The following is a 17,852-nucleotide window of genomic DNA, read 5'->3' as shown; positions in this document are numbered from 1 at the left end:
CCCTTTATAGGCTGAACTGGGAATGACACTGGCAACTGTCGCCTCCACTCCAACTCTAAAAAAGAGGACCTTGAACCTGTAACCTTTGGGTTTTTAACATTCAAACCATTTAAAAATGGGTGGGGACACGGTGGGGTGGGGGCAGGCTGGGGGTGGGGTGATGGAAAATGCAGGGACGCACAGTGGAACTGTGGACAGCCAGTCGTGGGCCTCCCTAAAGCATGCTGCTGAGTATTTCCGACACAGGGGAGGGGGTCGGGCCCTCCGGGCTCATCTCTGGGCCCGTGAGGCTGGGCAGACCCGAGGGGCCTCCGGCGGGCGGGCTCAAGGATTCCCAAGGCTTGGCGTCCATCAGGGCCGCCGGGTAGGGCTCCACGTAGATGCGGCGCACCGCAGGCCTGGGAACCTGGAGGCTGCCCTTCCGCTCCTCTGGGAGGCTGGCGGCGTGGGCCAGAGCCAGGCCCCGCGGCCCTTCTTGGGCAGGTGCCAGCCGCTCAGCTTCCCCGGGCTCCTGGCCCAGGTCGCAGGCCCGGGACAGCTGCTGCGTGTACACGCCCTCGGACAGCGACAGCGACTGCGTCTCGCTGTGCATGCGCAGCCAACGGTAGTGGCGGCTGAAGCCGCCGTAGTGCGGGGACTTGGCCAGCCTCCCCTTTCCCAGGAAGCCCAGCGGCGGCCGCGCGCCCGGTGCTGTTTTGGCGTGGTCCTTGGGCGCGGGGCCTGTGAGGGTCAGGCTGTGCAGGAGCTCGGTGCACGAGTGGTCGGCCTTGGGCCCCGGGCCGCGGCCCTGGGCGTCCTGGCGTGGCCCCGACGGAGGCTTCGTGTCGTGCACCTGCAGGACGTCGGGGGCGCTTCCGCTCAGGCCACTTCGGGCCTGCTGGGCGATGTCGTGCGATGACAGGTAGACCAGGTCCAGGTCTCGGGGGCTCAGGGCGTCACTGGAGTCGTAGTCGCTGTCAGTGGGGAGGAAGACTTCGGAGCAGCCTTCTTCGTCAGAGCAGGGCTGTGAATCTGCAAAGCCAGAGACTGCTGTTAGAGACAAGAGAAACTCCTAGCCAGGGCTCAAGGAGGGTCCTGTGGTTGAGGCCCTCCCCCATCCCTCTTCCGTGCCTAGAAGGGCTTGCGCTTCGTTTAGTGGTCTGCTCTCATTTCTTGACATTTTAATAATTTTTGAACAAGGGGCCGCACTTTTTCATTCGGCGTAGGGCCCTGTAAGTTCTTAGCTAAAAGGGAAAGGAAGGAGAGGAACTCGGACAGGACCAACCACCCCTTGCAGCAGCAGAGGGGAACGTGCCCTCCTTCCCCACATCTGATTTTACTGTTCACTGGGCTTGTGGAGAGAGGATGAAACAGGAACAAAGGTGGATGTCATTCATTTATTTGTTCCCTACTTTTATTTCAGAGATGATTTTTACATTTAATAAAGTAGCAGGAACTTAAAAGGGGGAAGGAAGGAGAGGAGGCATTATGGTGGCGGAAGTCAGGGAAACCTGGTTTCATATCCTAGTTGTCCTCCAGATTGCTCTGTGATCTTGGGAAAGTTACTTAACTTCTTTGAGCTTCAGTTTTTTTATCTGCAAAATGGGGATGACAGTAGAACTTCTTACTTAGGGTGACTGTAAAAAAAAAAATAAATGGTTTATATGTATAAATACCACGTTGTCAGGTGTTTAAAACGAAAAAAAATTAAGGCCAAAGAAAAAAACAAAAGTAAAATCAGAGGTGAAAATCAGCCTCAAAGGGCATACTACACTAATCATACCGAGCCACAAGTTAGTTCTGTAGATATTTGTCATTTAATGCACTAGTTGTTTATATCTTTTTCCCAATCAGGTTGTACATTTCTGTAGGGCAAAGACTGCCTTAAAATCCTTTGAATTTCCCACAGAACTCAGTCCATAATAGGTACTTGGTAAATATATGCTCATTTTGAAAACATGAAAGTCCTCTTAAAAAGAACAAGAAATCTCTAAATTTGGGGCAATCCCATTCAAAAATCTCCATAGAATTTTCTTTTGCTTTTTTCTTTTTTAGTTTTTATTTGGTTGCACAGGGTCTTAGTTGTGGCAGGTGGGCTCCTTAGTTGTGGCATGCAAACTCTTAGTTGCGGCATACATGTGGGATCTAGTTACCCGACTAGGAATCGAACCCGGGCCTCCTGCATTGGGAACACGGAGTGTTATCTACTGTGCCACCAGGGAAGTCCCCTCCATAGGGTTTTTAAATGGAATTTAGAAAATTGATTTTTAAATTTATCTGGAAAAGAAAATTTGTGAGAATAGCTAACTTTTTTTAAGGTACAGTAGGGAGGAGCCTGATTTATGAGGTATCAAAACATATTATAGAGCTTTGGTAATTAAAACTTTGTAGTATTGGTGTACAGATGGACAGATGGAGCTGTAGAACAGAAATATAAAGTCCAGGAACAGTCTTAATTCAGTGTGATAATTGAACATGTGGTAAAGATAGCATTTCAAAGTAGGGGAGTGAATAGATTATTCAGTATATAGTGTTGGGACAATTGGTTATCCCTTTAGTAAATTATTAGAGAAAGTCCTGCCTCATCTCAAATATAAAAATAAATTCCATGTAGTTTAAATACAACAAGCAAACTGTACAAGTATTAGAAGACAGTATGTTTGTAATTTTGGGTAGGAAGGTCTTTCTAAGCAAGACAAAACCCCAGAAGTCAGAAAAGAAGTGACTGATAAATTTGACTACATTAAAGTTTAATACTTTGTAAAACAAATGATCACATAAACAAAGTAAAAAGGTAAGTGGTAGATTGGAAGAAAATAGTAATAACATGTATAACAAAAGATTAATACACAGGATGTATATAGATCTCCTGTAAATCAGTAAGAAGACAATCTGACAGGTAGAAGATAACCAACAATTCAAAGAATAATTAATACAAATGGCCAATAAGCATAATAAAGATATTCAACCTAGGTAGACTATAATTACTAATTAGGTAGTAATTTGGGAAATGCAAGTTGAAGCAAAAACAAGGCATTTTTTGGCCCATCAGATCTGCTGAAAATAAAAATGATAACCTCTTGTATTGGTGATGTGTGGGAAATCAGGAACCCTCATATAATGGTGGTGGGAATAGAAACTGGTCTGGCTCTTTGGATAGCAGCTTGGTAGAATATATTAAAAATGTGCATATCATTTGTCCCAGCAAGTCCTTTTTCAGATATCTATGTTTGAGAAATTGTCACTATGTGTACATGGAGGCATTTACAAATTGTTCACTGTAACATGATTTATAAAACTAGAAATAATCTTGTGGCTGAGACTACTGTGAAAGGAAGACTTAGAGACACAGAAGCATTAAGAAAAGAAAAATAGTTTAAGAAAAGAAAAATACTTTACTTGGCAAAGTTCTGCAAGGGAGTCCAAATTCAGTGCTGGCTTGCTGATGAAAAAATACAACAGGTATTTAAAGTAAAAACCCACAGGGTTACAAGGTTATAGTTAGTCGTGCATGGTGGAAAATCAGTATGGTGATTATCATAAGAATACTGTAAACTTAAGGGAAAAAAATTTTGTTAGGGAGTCAGTAATTTACACAAATGGGATTAAGGTTTCTTCTATTTTAGGGACTAGAACCAGATGTAATATATATATTTTTTGCTTGTTTGTTTATATCAGGGTCAGGGTATGAAGTGTTTCTTTTCCTTTTTCCTTTTTCCTGACTGTAGAAGATGACATTGCTTACTCATTGGCAGGGAAAGATTTCAGTTTTGTTCTCTCGCGGCTGGCTGCTACCCAATATCCATTATCCTTTTTTAGTTACAAAATCTTAAATTTTGTATGAGACAGCAGTGCATTCATGTAAAAGACCACGTTTTTTTCAGCTTCCTTTGCAGCTAGGCATGGTCACATAACTAAATGCTGGCCAGTGAGATAGAACTGAAAGTATGGTATGAAACTTTTGGAAGGCTGCATTAGAGGAGCTGGCTTAGCTGGGAGATAGGCCATTTTGTTTTTCCTCTTTCCTTCCAATTGCCTGTAACAAGATGTGTTGGCTGGGCTCACAAGGCAACCTTGGAAAAGGAAGCCATGTGCTAGGATGGTGGAGCTGAAAAGGGGGGCGTGGTATCTGAAGACGATGGAGTCCACATACTGTTGCTGAATTGTCTACCTCTGGGCTTCTTTCACATAAGAGCGAAATAAAATATCTTGTGTTAATGACACCCTTATTTAGGTTTTTTGTAACAAGGGTCCAGACTTAATCCTAACTGATAACAAGCCTAAATGTTTATTATTAGGAGAATGGTTTAAAAATTTGGGCACATCCATACTATGGAATGTTATCCAGCAGCTACAAAGAATGAGATCAGCCCTTATGTTGTTCTTTAAATAATGGCTATCAAAAAGGACTCCCTTTTTATTTTGGGGGTTTCTACTCATCTGTTCAAGGGTCTCCTCAAACAAAGCCTTCTTTAGGAAGCATCCCCCAACTGTCCCAGAAAGGATTGCCCACTTGTCTGCACTGCTGAAGTAGTTTTTCCTTCAATTATCCTTTGGCACTTAGCCTGTATAGGCTTGTATTATTAGTTATCTTTTTAAATGCAAATATAACATCCTGGTTTCCTGGTTGGACCAGAGCCCTCTTAGGGCAAAGATATTTAATTCATCCATTTATTCAACAATGAAGATTTTGTTTTGCTTCAGCTGCTGCTCTAAAAGAAACACTGTGTTTGGTGGCTGACTGAATATAAAATTAATAACAAAGGATCTGCTTCAGGGATTTTACTGTTTTAGTGGAGGCAGGGGCATATATGCATCTATGAGACTGTGGAAGAACATACCTTTTATAAAAGAAGTTTAGCAAATAAGATGCAGGTTTATAGGAAGGAGATCACATTTTATTGGGACAGGATTGATAAAGTACTCCATCATCTCTAGTTTTTCTCTCCATTCATTCATCTCTATTTCCATCTATTTAATTTATTTCTTCACTTTCAAAAAGTGTTTTGAGGAAGCTTTTAATAATAAATATGCAAATGTTGATGAGAGGCTTAGAAACCAGAGAGGAAAATGAAACAATACAGGTAGTTCTGTTTGACTATAATATGGGAACAGGAATGGAATTTTGGGAAAATGAGGCTACAAAAGTAAGATGCCAGCAGTTTCACTCTTGGGAATTATCCTAGAAAAATAAAGTTTATTTTCATGCAGGAACTTGTATATGAATGTTCATAGCAGTTTTATTGGTATTAGCTCCAAACTGGAAACTACCCAAATATCCTTCAGTGGGTGCATGATACATCCATACAATGGAATAATACTCAACAAACAAAGAATTCCATTTATGCGACATTCATGAAATAATTATAGGGATGAAGTACCGATTTGTACCAGCCAGGGGCAAGGATGTGGGGAGGGGTGGTGGGTAAGGCTATAAAGGGGTAACAGAGCAAGTTTGGCGGTGACGGTACAATTGAGTATCTTGACTACGGTGGTGATTACCCAAGGCTGCACGTGTGACAAATTACACAGAGCCTGACAAATTTCATACAAGCGAGCCTGCATGCTTGTGTGCATGTGCACACACACACATACATACACACATGCACAACTGTATGTATGACTGGTGAAATCTGGATAAACTGTGCATTATACTGGGTTCTTGGTTTTGATATTGTATTGATATAAGAACTGTGTAAGATGTGAACACTGGGGAGAGGCTGGGGGAAGAGAACATGGGAATTCCTGTACATTTCTTTGCAACCTGCTGTTCTTGTAATTATTTTAAATAAATGGTTAAAAGAGGTTATTTAATTTTTTTAAAAGGTAGGGTGGAGCCAGAGGAGAGCAGTGAATGCCTAGATAAGGAGTTTGTACCTAATTTTGTCACCAGTGGGTAATTATCAGAGAATTTTGAAGAAGTAATTGACAAGATGAGAGCTGTGATTTAGGATAATTATGTAGCAGGTAGGATGTAAGAAGAACTGGATCAGGAGGAAACAGCAGGGAGGCCAGCTGGGAGGCTGTTGTCCAAGCTATGTTTCCTTTAAATATTTACATTTTTTAGGTTGTGGGGCTGAGCAAGAGTGGTGGTTACGTGGAAGAAAAGAGAAGTCCAGGAAGGTCATTCATTCAAAGATGTTTACTGAGCACCTATTTTGTGATAGACAGACATGGTCTCTGCTTTCAAGCAGCTCACAGAGGGAGGATTAGACAATAAGAATATACATAAGATTAACTTCAAAGAGTGTAAAGTTCTATGAATAAAATGAAACTGGACTTCAGCTAGAGAGTGACTTGGGAGGGAGGTTCTTTTAATAAGGTAGCCAGGGGAGGAGTCTCTGGAGTCTAGGTGAGACCTCAGTGACCAGAAGGAACCAGCTATGTGAACATTTTAGAGAGCAGTCTTCCAGACAACTTGGAGAAGGAAGTGCAAAGGCCCTGAAATGACTAATAGATTTCAGGCCTTGGTGCCTGGGAGATAGGAGTAGCATTAAACCAGGGGAGTTTAATTGCAACAGGGTTGGGCAGTGGAAGAGATGGTAAATTTAATTTGGGACAGGTTGAACTTAAGCAGTTGGCCAAAGCATCCTGGAGGGATGGAATGGGAATGTGGTAGGGTAGCAAAGTTGAGGGAAGATGTTTGTGGGTAGAGAAGAAGGAACTGTTGGAAAGGGAACTGTTGAAGACATGAGTAGTACGTTGATGGAAATAACAAGGCGGGGTGATCACTTGGGAGCACAAGTGCTGTCATTGGTCCTTAGTGAAAAAGATGTAAGGACTCCTGGTTAGGGAAGAAGACAGACATAGCTTTTCAAGTTAAAAGGAGAGAACTGGATAAAGGCTTGGGCTGAATGACTTTGAAATTCTTAAAACAAATTTTAGACAGTACTTTTCCCTATCTTTAGTGGGAAAAATTGGGAACTGCAAGTAATCGGGTGTCAGAACTGTTGGCTGTTTTTGATGATGGCAGTGGTAGGTGCCATAGGGGTCATAAAAAAGAGAGGTTAACTGAAGATTTGAAACTGGGCTGGAAATAAGATCCATGCAATTAATTGAAAATTGACTTTAGTTGAACTTTCTTCTCTATCTGATCACTGTTGTCTATTCAGCTATCCGTGTGTACTATTCGTTTACATCCGCAATAGTAATAACAATACTCGCTATTTACTTAGTACTTACTGTGGGCTAGCCATCATGCTAAGTGCTCTAGGTGCTTTATCTTACTTAATTTTTACACCAGTTCCCATTCTGCAGATAAGAATACTGAAGTCTAGGCTTATTAAAATTTCCAATTCATATAAGCTGATAAGTGGCAGAATAGGAACCTACACGCAGATTTGACTCACTCCAAAGACCTGCTCTACTGCCATGTACCTTAGAATTCCCATGGCTTTCTGTGGAAGCTTTCTGAGGGCTGGGACCTGGTTCATCTGATTCACTTTGCATGGCACCCACACATAGCTATATTAAGCTCTTAGTAAGAGAAACACGTTAGGTCTTGTATTAGTTTCCTGTGGCTATTGTAACAAATTACCACACACTCATGGCTTAAAACAACAGAAATTTATTCTCTCACAGCTTTGGAAGCCGAGAAAGTCTGAAATTAAGGTGTCAGCAGGGTTGCACTCCCTCTGGAGGCTCTAGGGGAGAATACTTTCTTGCGTCTTACAGCTTCTGGTGGCTGTTGGCATTCCTTGGGCTGCATCACTCCAATCTCGGCTTCTGTCTTCACATGAACTCTCGTCTGTGTCTTATAAGGACACTTGTCGTTGGATTTAGGGCTCACCTGGGTAATCCAGGATGATCTCATTTCAGGACCCTGAATCACATCTGTGAAGACTCTTTTTCCACATAAGGTCACATTTGCAGGTTCTGAGGGTTAGGACATGAACGTGTCTTTTTAGTGGCCACCATCTAACCCACTAGAAGTCTGACAGTAAAAATGATACGTCTAGAAGCAACTGCTGAGGAGTTTGTGTCACTTTTTTCCTCTCTCCAGCCCATGTCAGATCAAATGCTCTGTAAGAACGGTTTGCACTTTGACCTCTCAGCGTACAAATAGTGAGCATTTGTTGGTTGTAGGGGAATAAGGAGTATATGAAGGTATGCTTTAAAGGGCTGACATTCTAATATTTCAGCGGAGCATCGTATTTTAAGACTCAGCCTCTCAGGAAGAGCCTGTGCTGATTTCCCCAGGTGGAGTTAGTTGCTCAGTTCTTTTGGTTCATAAAGCATTTTATTTATATCTCTGTTACTGCATTTATCAAGGTTTATTATAAATTATTCACTTGTATTTTTATCTCCCTCATTAACTGTGAACTCTAGAGGGCATGCACTATGTCTTGTTCATCTCTGCTTAGTAAATGTTGAAGAAGCCAGTCAGTGAAGGAATGGGCTAAGGAAGGAGTCAAGCAAAGGGACATGCAAATCCTCTATTTCCCAGATCATCTGATCTGAGCATGGACATATGAACAGACCATGAGGACTAGAGTGTGAATTAATCACCACTGTATTATTAGCCTGTTGTACTGTATCTGGTACATACAAGGCTCTCAGTAAAGAATGCTGGGCTGAACTGAAACTGAAACGAATATTGAAATCTGAGCGCTTACAGAGCAAAGAGATTTGATTGCCTCTTAAAAACAATACTGAAAGCAGCCTGAAAACATCTCATTTACTTCATCTGCCATAGAAATGTCTGAAAACAATCACCTAAATCATTTTGCTTTATTTTTTTTTTTTCATTTTGCTTTATATTTGGTGGTACTTGACTTGAGTCAGCCCAGTTGTAGCAGGAAGAACAATTATCTTAAAACTAGACAAACCTGGGCTGAAGTCCTGTCTTGTTCCTTACTGTGTATATGATCTTGAGCCCATCACTTAGCCCCTCTGAACTTAGCCCCTTCATCTGTAGCATGTAGGTAATTATGTTACCTGTCTTCCATTGGTGCAATGAGAATTAAATTTGTTAAAAATACTTTAAGTGCCTTACAAACAGAAGGTGTTAATATTACTGAAATCCTTTCCACTTTTATTTTTTTATTCTTATTAAGTTTGTTTTTATTCATTCATTTATTTATTTATTTATTTTTTGGCTGCATTGGGTCTTCGTTGCTGTGTGTGGGCTTTCTCTAGTTGCGGTGAGTGGGGGCTACGCTTTGTTGCGGTGGCTTCTCTTGTTGCGGAGCATGGGCTCGAGGCACGTGGGCTCAGTAGTTGTGGCACGTGGGCTCTAGAGCGCAGGCTCAGTAGTTGTGGCACACGGGCTTAGTTGCTCCGCGGCATGTGGGATCTTCCTGGACCAGGGCTCGAACCTGTGCCCTCTGCGTTGGCAGGCGGATTCTTAACCACTGCACCACCAGGGAAGTACTCTTTCCACTTTTAAATAGAGAATAACTAGAAAGCATATCAAGAGGTGACTCATTAAAGTACAAACCAGTAATCAGAAAAACTTCAAGATTTTGCTGTGAGAATGGTGTTGGTAATAAAGGAGAACAGTAATCTCTTGAAGGGTGTCTTGTGTTAGTCCAGTACTGTATTTCTCATCCTAGATTTAGCACTGAATTTGTAAATGATGCGAATTCTTTACTGTAGCTCCCAGGAGCAAGGGAGATAGGAGATAAATCAAGAGAAGAGCTAGTTATAACTGTAGTAACCCAGGAAAGAGATGAAAAAGGGCTTGAGTATGGAGTGGTAAATATTATCTTGTAGGTTCAAAGACCTACACTTTGGAAACACTGCTCTAGTGGGAATCTAAATATTTGACTTTCATGGTGGTTGTATTATTTATTATAGGACTTAGTGGAACCGATTGCTTAGAGTGGGATACCCCTCCCAGAACAAGCTGGGAAAATCTCCAGGATGCCAGCCAGGGCACTGAGGAGAGTTTCCAGGGATTTAGGCCACTGCCACTCCCTCCCTTCCTGGAAAAGAATGCAAAGTGCAGCTTCCATCCCCAGATCCAGGCCATATGCTCCATTAAGCATTGTAGGCGCCTTGCCCAGTTGTTATTTTAATAAACCTGGTTGTGCTCCTCAATTTCCCTTAGAGGGCCCACTGGGCAGGCCAGCACTGGTAGAACCTTGCATTTCCCCTCTGGTTGACCCAAGAGCTGTTTGATGGAAGTTCTGCCCATAGTGTTAGTGCTGGCTTAGGAAGCTTGGCTTTCTTGCCATTGTAATGGGTGTTGCAACTCCTGGTCTCTGTGGATCAGGCCAACAACAGCAGAGTAGAATTGATGTGGATTTTGAGGGCTTTATGGGGAGATGACATTGCAGGAAAGAATAATTGATTTAAAGCCATTGCTTTTCTCTTAAAGGCAGGGGGCATGGCAGGATGGAAAGAAAGGAATAATAAGAAGTATTTGCCCTAAAAATCAATCTTCACATTTTTAATATATCACTGTCCGAATTGCTACTTTTTGTGTGTGTGCTTCACTGAATCTGTTTCTACTGTGTTTGAGTAGAATTTAAATAATTTAGATATAAAGAATTTTAATAAACCTCTCATCAGGCCTTGGGTAGAACCTCAGGGGCTTGTTCGCCTTCTAATTTCCCATCTTCAGATTCCTGTTGATATTTTTTTTCTTTGATCTGTTTAGTTTATGCCATAGTGTTCTTAATCTTAACATCATCTGGGAAAAGCTTACCAGGAAGATTTACATTTGGAAGATCAGGATAATCCTCACATGCATCTGAAGGAAACAATGCCCCCCTCCCCCCTGTTGCCTCACCCATGTGTCACTAGGAGAAATAGCGGTGTTGGAAAAAGAAAATTGCTGCTGCCTGTGACTACTATACCCACAGAAAAGGAGTGGGAGAGAAAATACCCATGTGATGGACCAATCATTCCACCCCTGCCTTGCGCTGCCTTTTCTAGGAGCCAACTTTCCTCCTTGGGTCCTTGGGAGGTGCTTAATTTTAATTGACTCAGAGGAGTTCTACTTTGTGTTTGAAAACCACACAGAAATGGGAAGTAAGTTAAAGAGTTCCACTGCTCTCCCACCCTGTTTGTCCAACCACATACACACACAAACAAATCCAAGGTACTCAACAGCCTCAGAACAGAATCTTGGGCTGGTACCAGAGTCTAGGCTTGTGATAGGCTTTGTATTTCCAGCAGGCTTCTCAGAAGTTAAGTGACCCCTACTCACACAGAATGGAATTGTGTTGCAGACTTCGCCCTGTGAGCAACCAATGGGGATATACTTCTAAATTGGCTTTTTCCCTCTTCATAAATGGTTTCCAAACAATTAAAAATAGTCATACTAGTGGAGAGGACAGAGTATGCAGGAGCAGATTTCATTGCTCTGAAATGCTTTTGCTTTTGTGAGGGGATGCAGTACTAAATGTTTCTCCCAGTTATCAACAGTTTCCCTGTCACTGGGTTCCATTTTTCATTTGCTGCCCTCCACGTCTTTGTGTTTCACAGCCCGTGGAATCTTGGCTTCAGAGAAATAAATGGACCCAAGAGAGAGTTATATTTTAAGAAACAGAATGATGATCGCTCACATTTTAAGTGAATAATAAAATCCGAGTGTAATTGGCCAGATCTTCCCAGCAGGGAGTGTGTGTAACCCGTCATCTGGCCAACGTGAGAATTTGGCACTTATGTGGCACAGGAGAGGCCACCCTCATACAGCCGGGGGGACCCACTTAGGACCCTGTGGCCAAGAGAAGATTAAACACTGGGAAAGTTCTGTGAGTAGAGAGGGCAGACAAGGGCTGTGAAGTGGAAGCAGAATTGAAGAGTTGTTTGTAGAATTATGTGAATTGGGGAACAATAGAGGGTATATCTATCCTGCCTTTAAAAAATGCCCTTTCAAGCCTATACCTCTCCAGCTATTGCCCTCCCTCCTCCTCCTCTTTCACAGCCAAGATTTTGAAGAGTGTATCCTTGCTGATCCCATTTACTCCCCGATCTACTTCTATTCGGTTTCTATCTCCTTTCCTTCATAAACTGCTGTCATCAAGGTTACTGACGACTCCCTTGTTGAAAACAAAAAAAAACAAAACAAAAAAATAGAAGCTTTTCAGTTTTATTTAACCTTTTACCATCATTTGATATGTTTTAATTTCTGTGACACTACTCTCTTGATTTTATCTTCTTCCTCTGGTTGTTACTTCTTAGTTTAAGAAGTCTCGCTGTTCTGTTCCACAGGGATCCTTCCATAGTCTCCTCTCTTACTCTACCTGATCTCTTTAGGAAATATCAAGCATTTTCATAGCTTCATCATTCATATGTCAACAATTATTAAATCTATATTATTAGTCCAGTTCTCTTTTCTGAGCTTCAGACCCCATACATCTTGTTTTTTTTTTTTTTAATGTTTCTTTTTGCATGGGATGTCCCAAAGCTAACCTAAATTCAACATGCCCATTCGCTCAAGCTTGTTTCTTCTCCTGTCTAACCTGTTTTTGGTAAATAGTATCATAATGTCCTGAGGCACTGTCTCCTCTGTTAATAAGCTTCCTAATTGATCTCCTGCTTCCAACATTGGTCTCTTCAAGCAACATACAGATTGGATTCTAAAGAAAATTCAGATTATATCAATCCTTGCTTAAAAGTTTTCAGTGGCTTTCCACCACAAGTAGAGTAAAATTCCAACTTCTTACCATGCCCTGCCTGATCTGGCCCTTGCCTTTCTCTGTACCCCCCTCTCTTACCACTAGCCCCTTTGTTCACTCTGCTCCAATACTTTGGCTTTCTTTCCACCCTCACCCACCTCAGGGCCTTTTGCTGTTTTGTTGCTTGGAATATTCCAACTCCAGATCTTTGTATAACTGGATCCTTTTTTTGTGGCTGGTTCAAATGTAACCTTCACAGATAGGTCTCTGCTGTTCATCCTAGTGGATTCAGCACTCTCCCTACCCACCTTGATTGCTGTTTTGTATTAGGCATTGGAATATTCACTATTTGAAATGATCTTGTTTATATTTTCATGTCAGCTCTGTGGGAGCACAGACTTTGCTTTGTTTATCATTATATCCCTGTTACCTTGAAGAGTGCCTGGAACATAGTGGGTAACCAATAAATGTTTTTTTAAATGAAGAAAAAAAAAAAAAAAAGTCAGTATCCTTAGATCCTGAGCGCAGCCAGACTGCTTGCCGTTCCCTGAACTACAGCACAGTTGCACATTCTGCTTCCTCTTCCTATAATGCTTTCGTCTTTCCTCTTTTTCAGCTCAACTCCTACTTATCTGTCAGTACTTGACTTTGTCACCTCTTCCAGGAAGCTCTCTTTGATCTTATGATTTCCTGGTTAACACCTTCATTAGACTCTGTAGCACCCTATGCATGTCCTCATTATAGCACATATGCAATTAGTATGAAATTGCTTGTTAATGTATCTGTCTCCCCTGTTAGATTAGCTTCTGGCAGGGATGGTATTTTATTCGTATCCCCAGCCCACTGGGAATCTATAAAAATCTACTTAATTATTTTGTTGAATTATTTGTTAAATCATAGAATCCTTTGGTAATGTAAATTAGCTGTCCCCCAAGTTCTTGCACTAGCCAAGTTTTGACTTTCAGACGTTGATGTTTTAAAAATGTACGTAACCTCACTTATAGAAAAGGTTCACGTCCCCACTGAAGTTTTCTGTAATAAGAATAACATTAAATACTATACTTACGATTTATTGTCTACTATGTGCCATGAACCTCTGACATAGATTGTGTTATTCACAAATAACTTTTCAAGGTGTATATGTTATTATTCTCATTTTACATATGCAGAAACTGAGACTTACACGTAGTAATCTGTTCAAGCGCATATAGCTAGCAAAAAAAAGCCGGAATTTGAATCCAGGTCTTTGATTTCTAAGCCCAAGCTCTTTCTGCTACGCCATGCTGCCCCCTGTGGGACAAGTTCACATTTCAGAACTGTTTATTAAAAATATCAATTATGATCATTGTAAAGCTTATAAAATTTGAGCTTTTATAAGCTACAGAATCAGGAAAGTTGCTTTGAATACCATTATTTTAATCAACTAGAAAAATGGCATTAGTTTTAACATGTTCTAGGCAAGAGCATTATATTGTCTGTGACGAGTATGCTTTCTCTCTGTTTATAAGCATAAGGGTGTTTTGTAGAAGTCTGTATTAACTCAACTATGTGTTTTCAGTTAGTATTTGCTATGTAAACTCCAGTTGAATTCCCGAGAGCGGAGGTGGCTTGCTAGGCCTCTCCTCCAGCTTGTCTGGAAGTCGTCTCCTGATTGTTGTATCTATGATGAGACCAGTCTACTTATTTGGTCTCAGGCTCAGGATTCTAGTGTCCACGGTTTCTCTCTTTCCCAACTCTCACCCCAGGATATTGGTGCCATGTGGGTGGGAAGCTTGCCATGAACTTTACCCAGGCTAGGACCTACTTCCTGCCTTATTCCTGTCAGTCCCTCCCTATTTACTGGAGGCTGGGCCTGTTCTCTTTATTACCTGGTTTTGGTTAAATGCCTTTTGTATCTTGGAAGCTTGGACTAGAACTGGACTGAATCTTCCCCACCCCTAAATGGAGGTGATCTCAGGTCATTGCCCTAGCTTCCTACCCCTCCCCATTCTGATTTTGTTTCCTCTGTGCTTCTAGACTCTTAGCACTGAGCAGTGTTTCCTCCTGCTTGCTGGAACTCATGACTTAGCACAAAAGAACCTCATCAATGGAGATAGGACCAAGAATCTGGTGACTGAAATATAGAACTTTAGATCTTATTGCTTACCACTCACTGTCTTTCTTCTGTGCATCTCTGGGGATGGGGATGGTGATGGAAGACAGTCTATATGTGATGATGTAGAATTGATCTTCTTTAGGTTCTGCTCATCTGAGGGGTCTATCAGCTTAGTGATGGATAAGCGAGAAACTGGTTGTTTGTATCTTGCATAATGTAGAGCATCCATGATCCACCTCATTTCACGCCAAACTTCATCAATTTGCTTTGGGATAAAATGGTAAAAGACATTAATGATCAAACAGGTTTAAAAAGGTTTAAGCTTCCCTGAGAGTCCAAGATGATACATTTTCCACAGTATTGGTTTTGAGCAAGGGTAAAACATTTTCAGCATAGGTTTGCTAAACCAGAAAACACCTCTTCTTTATAATCTCTTGTGTCTCGTGTGTTTTTACCTGAGAGGCTATTTCATTTAGTGCAAATAGTGGAAGACCTGGATTCCAGCTGGGACCCACAACTTACTGGTTCTGTAACAACCTTTGGCAAATTACTTGACCTTTTCCAGCCTCAGCTGCCTTATTTGTGAAATGTGGACAAGACATTTCCCCTTTTATACCTCACAGGATTGCTGTGATGACTGGGTGAAACGATATATTTGAAGGTCCTTTGTAAAACTGCAGGGTTCATTTCTCATACATATGAAGTGTTATTAATTCTCAGCATGTAATGAAATATTCCTCATTAGGATATTATGGGGAAGGCATATGATAAAGTCTGAATTTCAGAACAGGTGAAGAAAGGAATGTAGTTTTCGTTCTATGTGCACTAGAGGAACAAAGCATCACTGGAATAAGCAGATTCTGGGACCTATTTTAATAGAAATAACTTTCATATATTAAACTTACTTTCTTACATATAAGTGCTTCTAAAGTACAAAACAGCTTAAACAGCGTATTCTTCCTAAGTAATTTAAACATCCCTGTAATTTTACAGTAGCCCATTTGATTTCTGGGTTACCAAAGTGATTTTAACATTTTCATTATAAAGTATAATAGTTGTTACTCAGTTGTAAAAGTCATTCATATTTTTGTGTCTATCTCTGTAGATGACACACATTCTCCCAGATCTTAATAGACACTGTCCGTAAACTTTCTGGTTATTCTGACTCTCTCCAAGGAGGTTGTTAATGACATTTTTTTCATGGGACCCTGGAGCTTGTGATAGGCTTTGCATCTAATTTCACTGGGTGCTTTGAGCAAGCCGTTAACTTCTGACCCACTTACTCAACTGTAAAAAGAAGAGGTTGTACCGAATGTCTAAGTTTCCTTCCAGCTCTGACACTTTATGATTTATCTTTGAAGAACCTTTGGAAAGTTGGTGTCACTCAGTTTCCAGGTAGAAGGTGTTCACTGTATGAATACTACAAGGTTAAGGTCTCTCTGATTGTAGAAGGGAGTATCCAGTGTTCTATTTTATTTTCAAAATTCCTTTTTTAGGGCCTTAATGTGTACTTAAAGAATACTCTTTAAAGAATCCACAAACCTGGTGCCCCCGACAAACACAGAGTCTGAAATTGTGAGAGTCTGTGGTGTTCAGAGTGACAGGCAAGCTTGAGTGAACTAGTGGATGGCACTGCATCGTTGGTAGCCATTTTCCCTTGCTTTCTAGTAATGTTCTGTAACGAGAGCATGAGATTGAGCTTCAGGCTTTGTTAAGGCAGTGAGCTGGGCTGAAGGTTCAGCAGTGGCAGGCCCATGAGGAGGCTCTGAACAATGTAAAGAGAGAAATCTGAAGTTCAGGGGGTAAGGCTAAAATGGAAGTCCAAGTCCAGACTTGGACAGATTTTCTTAATGGGATTGTTGCCTTCTTAGCTAGCTTTTATTGATCCTACCTCATGCAGCATACTCTCATCTCAAAGTTTAAGGCACTGCATGACTCTGGGCAACTTTTGGACGTCCTGCCAAGGGCAGGTACTGTGCTTTTGTACCTTTAACTTTTGGCTGTGTAAAGAATAGGTACTCAATAAATGATTATTCAGCGAATGATGGTTATCTAATTCTTTAGATCTCTGCCCTCGAACAGAGTTCGAGGATTAAGTAAGATGATGTAGGTGAGTGCACCTTGTAAGCTGTACGTTGTCATAAAGTTTTCAGTTGTCACAGTGACAATCATGGTTATTGTAGTGGACGGAATGTGGCCTCCCGGAATACATGTCCACGTCCTAGTCCCTGGAATTTGTGTTACCGTGTATGATAAAAGAGTAAATATTACATTGTATGGCAAAAGATGTGATTAAGGTTAAGGATTTTGACAGGAGGAGTTCATCCTGGATTATCTGGGTGGGCCTTAATTCCAATGACAAATGTCCTCATAAAGACATTCTTATGAGAGTGAGGCAGAGGGAGATGTGGCAGTCAGAAGAGAAGGAGGCAGTATAACCACAGAAGCAGAGATTGAAGTGAGGTGGCCACAAGTCAAGGAGTGCCAACGGCCACCAGAAGCTGGAGGAAGCAGAGAACAGATTCTCCCACTCTCCAAAGGGAGTGTGACGCTGCCAACAGCTTGATTTTAGACTTCTGGGCTCCAGAACTGTGGGAGAATAAATTTCTGTTGTTTTAAGCTACCCCGTTTGTGGTAATTTATTACAGCAGCCCTAGGAAATGACTACAATTATTAACAGTCTACTTGTTCTCTTCGGATGGATTGCTTTAGCCTTATTGCTGAGGATGGATAGCGAGAGTTAGTGTAGAAATTTAAAAATTATGGGTAGAAACAATGGTTACTTCCTAACTTTTCTCAGTGATGAAGTGAAGAGGTGTTAACTGAAGAAAAATCAAAAACATAGGTACAGGGAAGCCTATGCACTGAGTTTAACGGACTTAGCTAAGTAGCTCTAAAAGAAGTACAATTTTCACCCATTTTTACCTTATACCGTTGATCTAAAAATAACTGCCAACATAATCCCCCTGATTTTAATGTCCAAATTCAGCTTCTAAAGACTTGCTGACACGTTTTTTAAAAAGAAAGACCATGAACTTACTAGGTCTGTTGGTTAAAAGTTTTGCATCCATTTCTCACCCTGCCCTTTAAAAATTTTGGTTTTCATCCCCCAAATTACACCCCTTTCTCTGTACTCAGGCGAGATAATATTTTTATTTAAATGTGAAGGTGATTGGTTTTCTCACAGCACAGTTACAAGGTGCTTGAGG

General features: G+C 41.3%; 1 protein-coding gene across 1 annotated transcript in view; it reads right to left on the bottom strand.

The window, feature by feature from the left end:
* Positions 1 to 214: 214 nt before the first annotated feature.
* The window catches only part of ANKFN1 (ankyrin repeat and fibronectin type III domain containing 1), a 152,343-nt gene continuing 134,705 nt past the window's right edge, over positions 215 to 17,852 (bottom strand). The window contains exons 17-18 of the mRNA XM_029212880.1: positions 14,695 to 14,908; positions 215 to 1,011 (exon numbers count right to left, since the gene is read on the bottom strand). Coding sequence (XP_029068713.1) covers positions 215 to 1,011; positions 14,695 to 14,908 — 1,011 coding nt within the window. The remainder of the gene's footprint in view (positions 1,012 to 14,694; positions 14,909 to 17,852) is intronic.

Source organism: Monodon monoceros, unplaced genomic scaffold, assembly GCF_005190385.1.
Source record: "Monodon monoceros isolate NGI ecotype Baffin Bay Population unplaced genomic scaffold, NGI_Narwhal_1 Super_Scaffold_9, whole genome shotgun sequence".
In the NCBI taxonomy this organism is placed as follows: domain Eukaryota; kingdom Metazoa; phylum Chordata; class Mammalia; order Artiodactyla; family Monodontidae; genus Monodon; species Monodon monoceros.
This window is presented reverse-complemented; position numbering and strand designations above follow the sequence as displayed.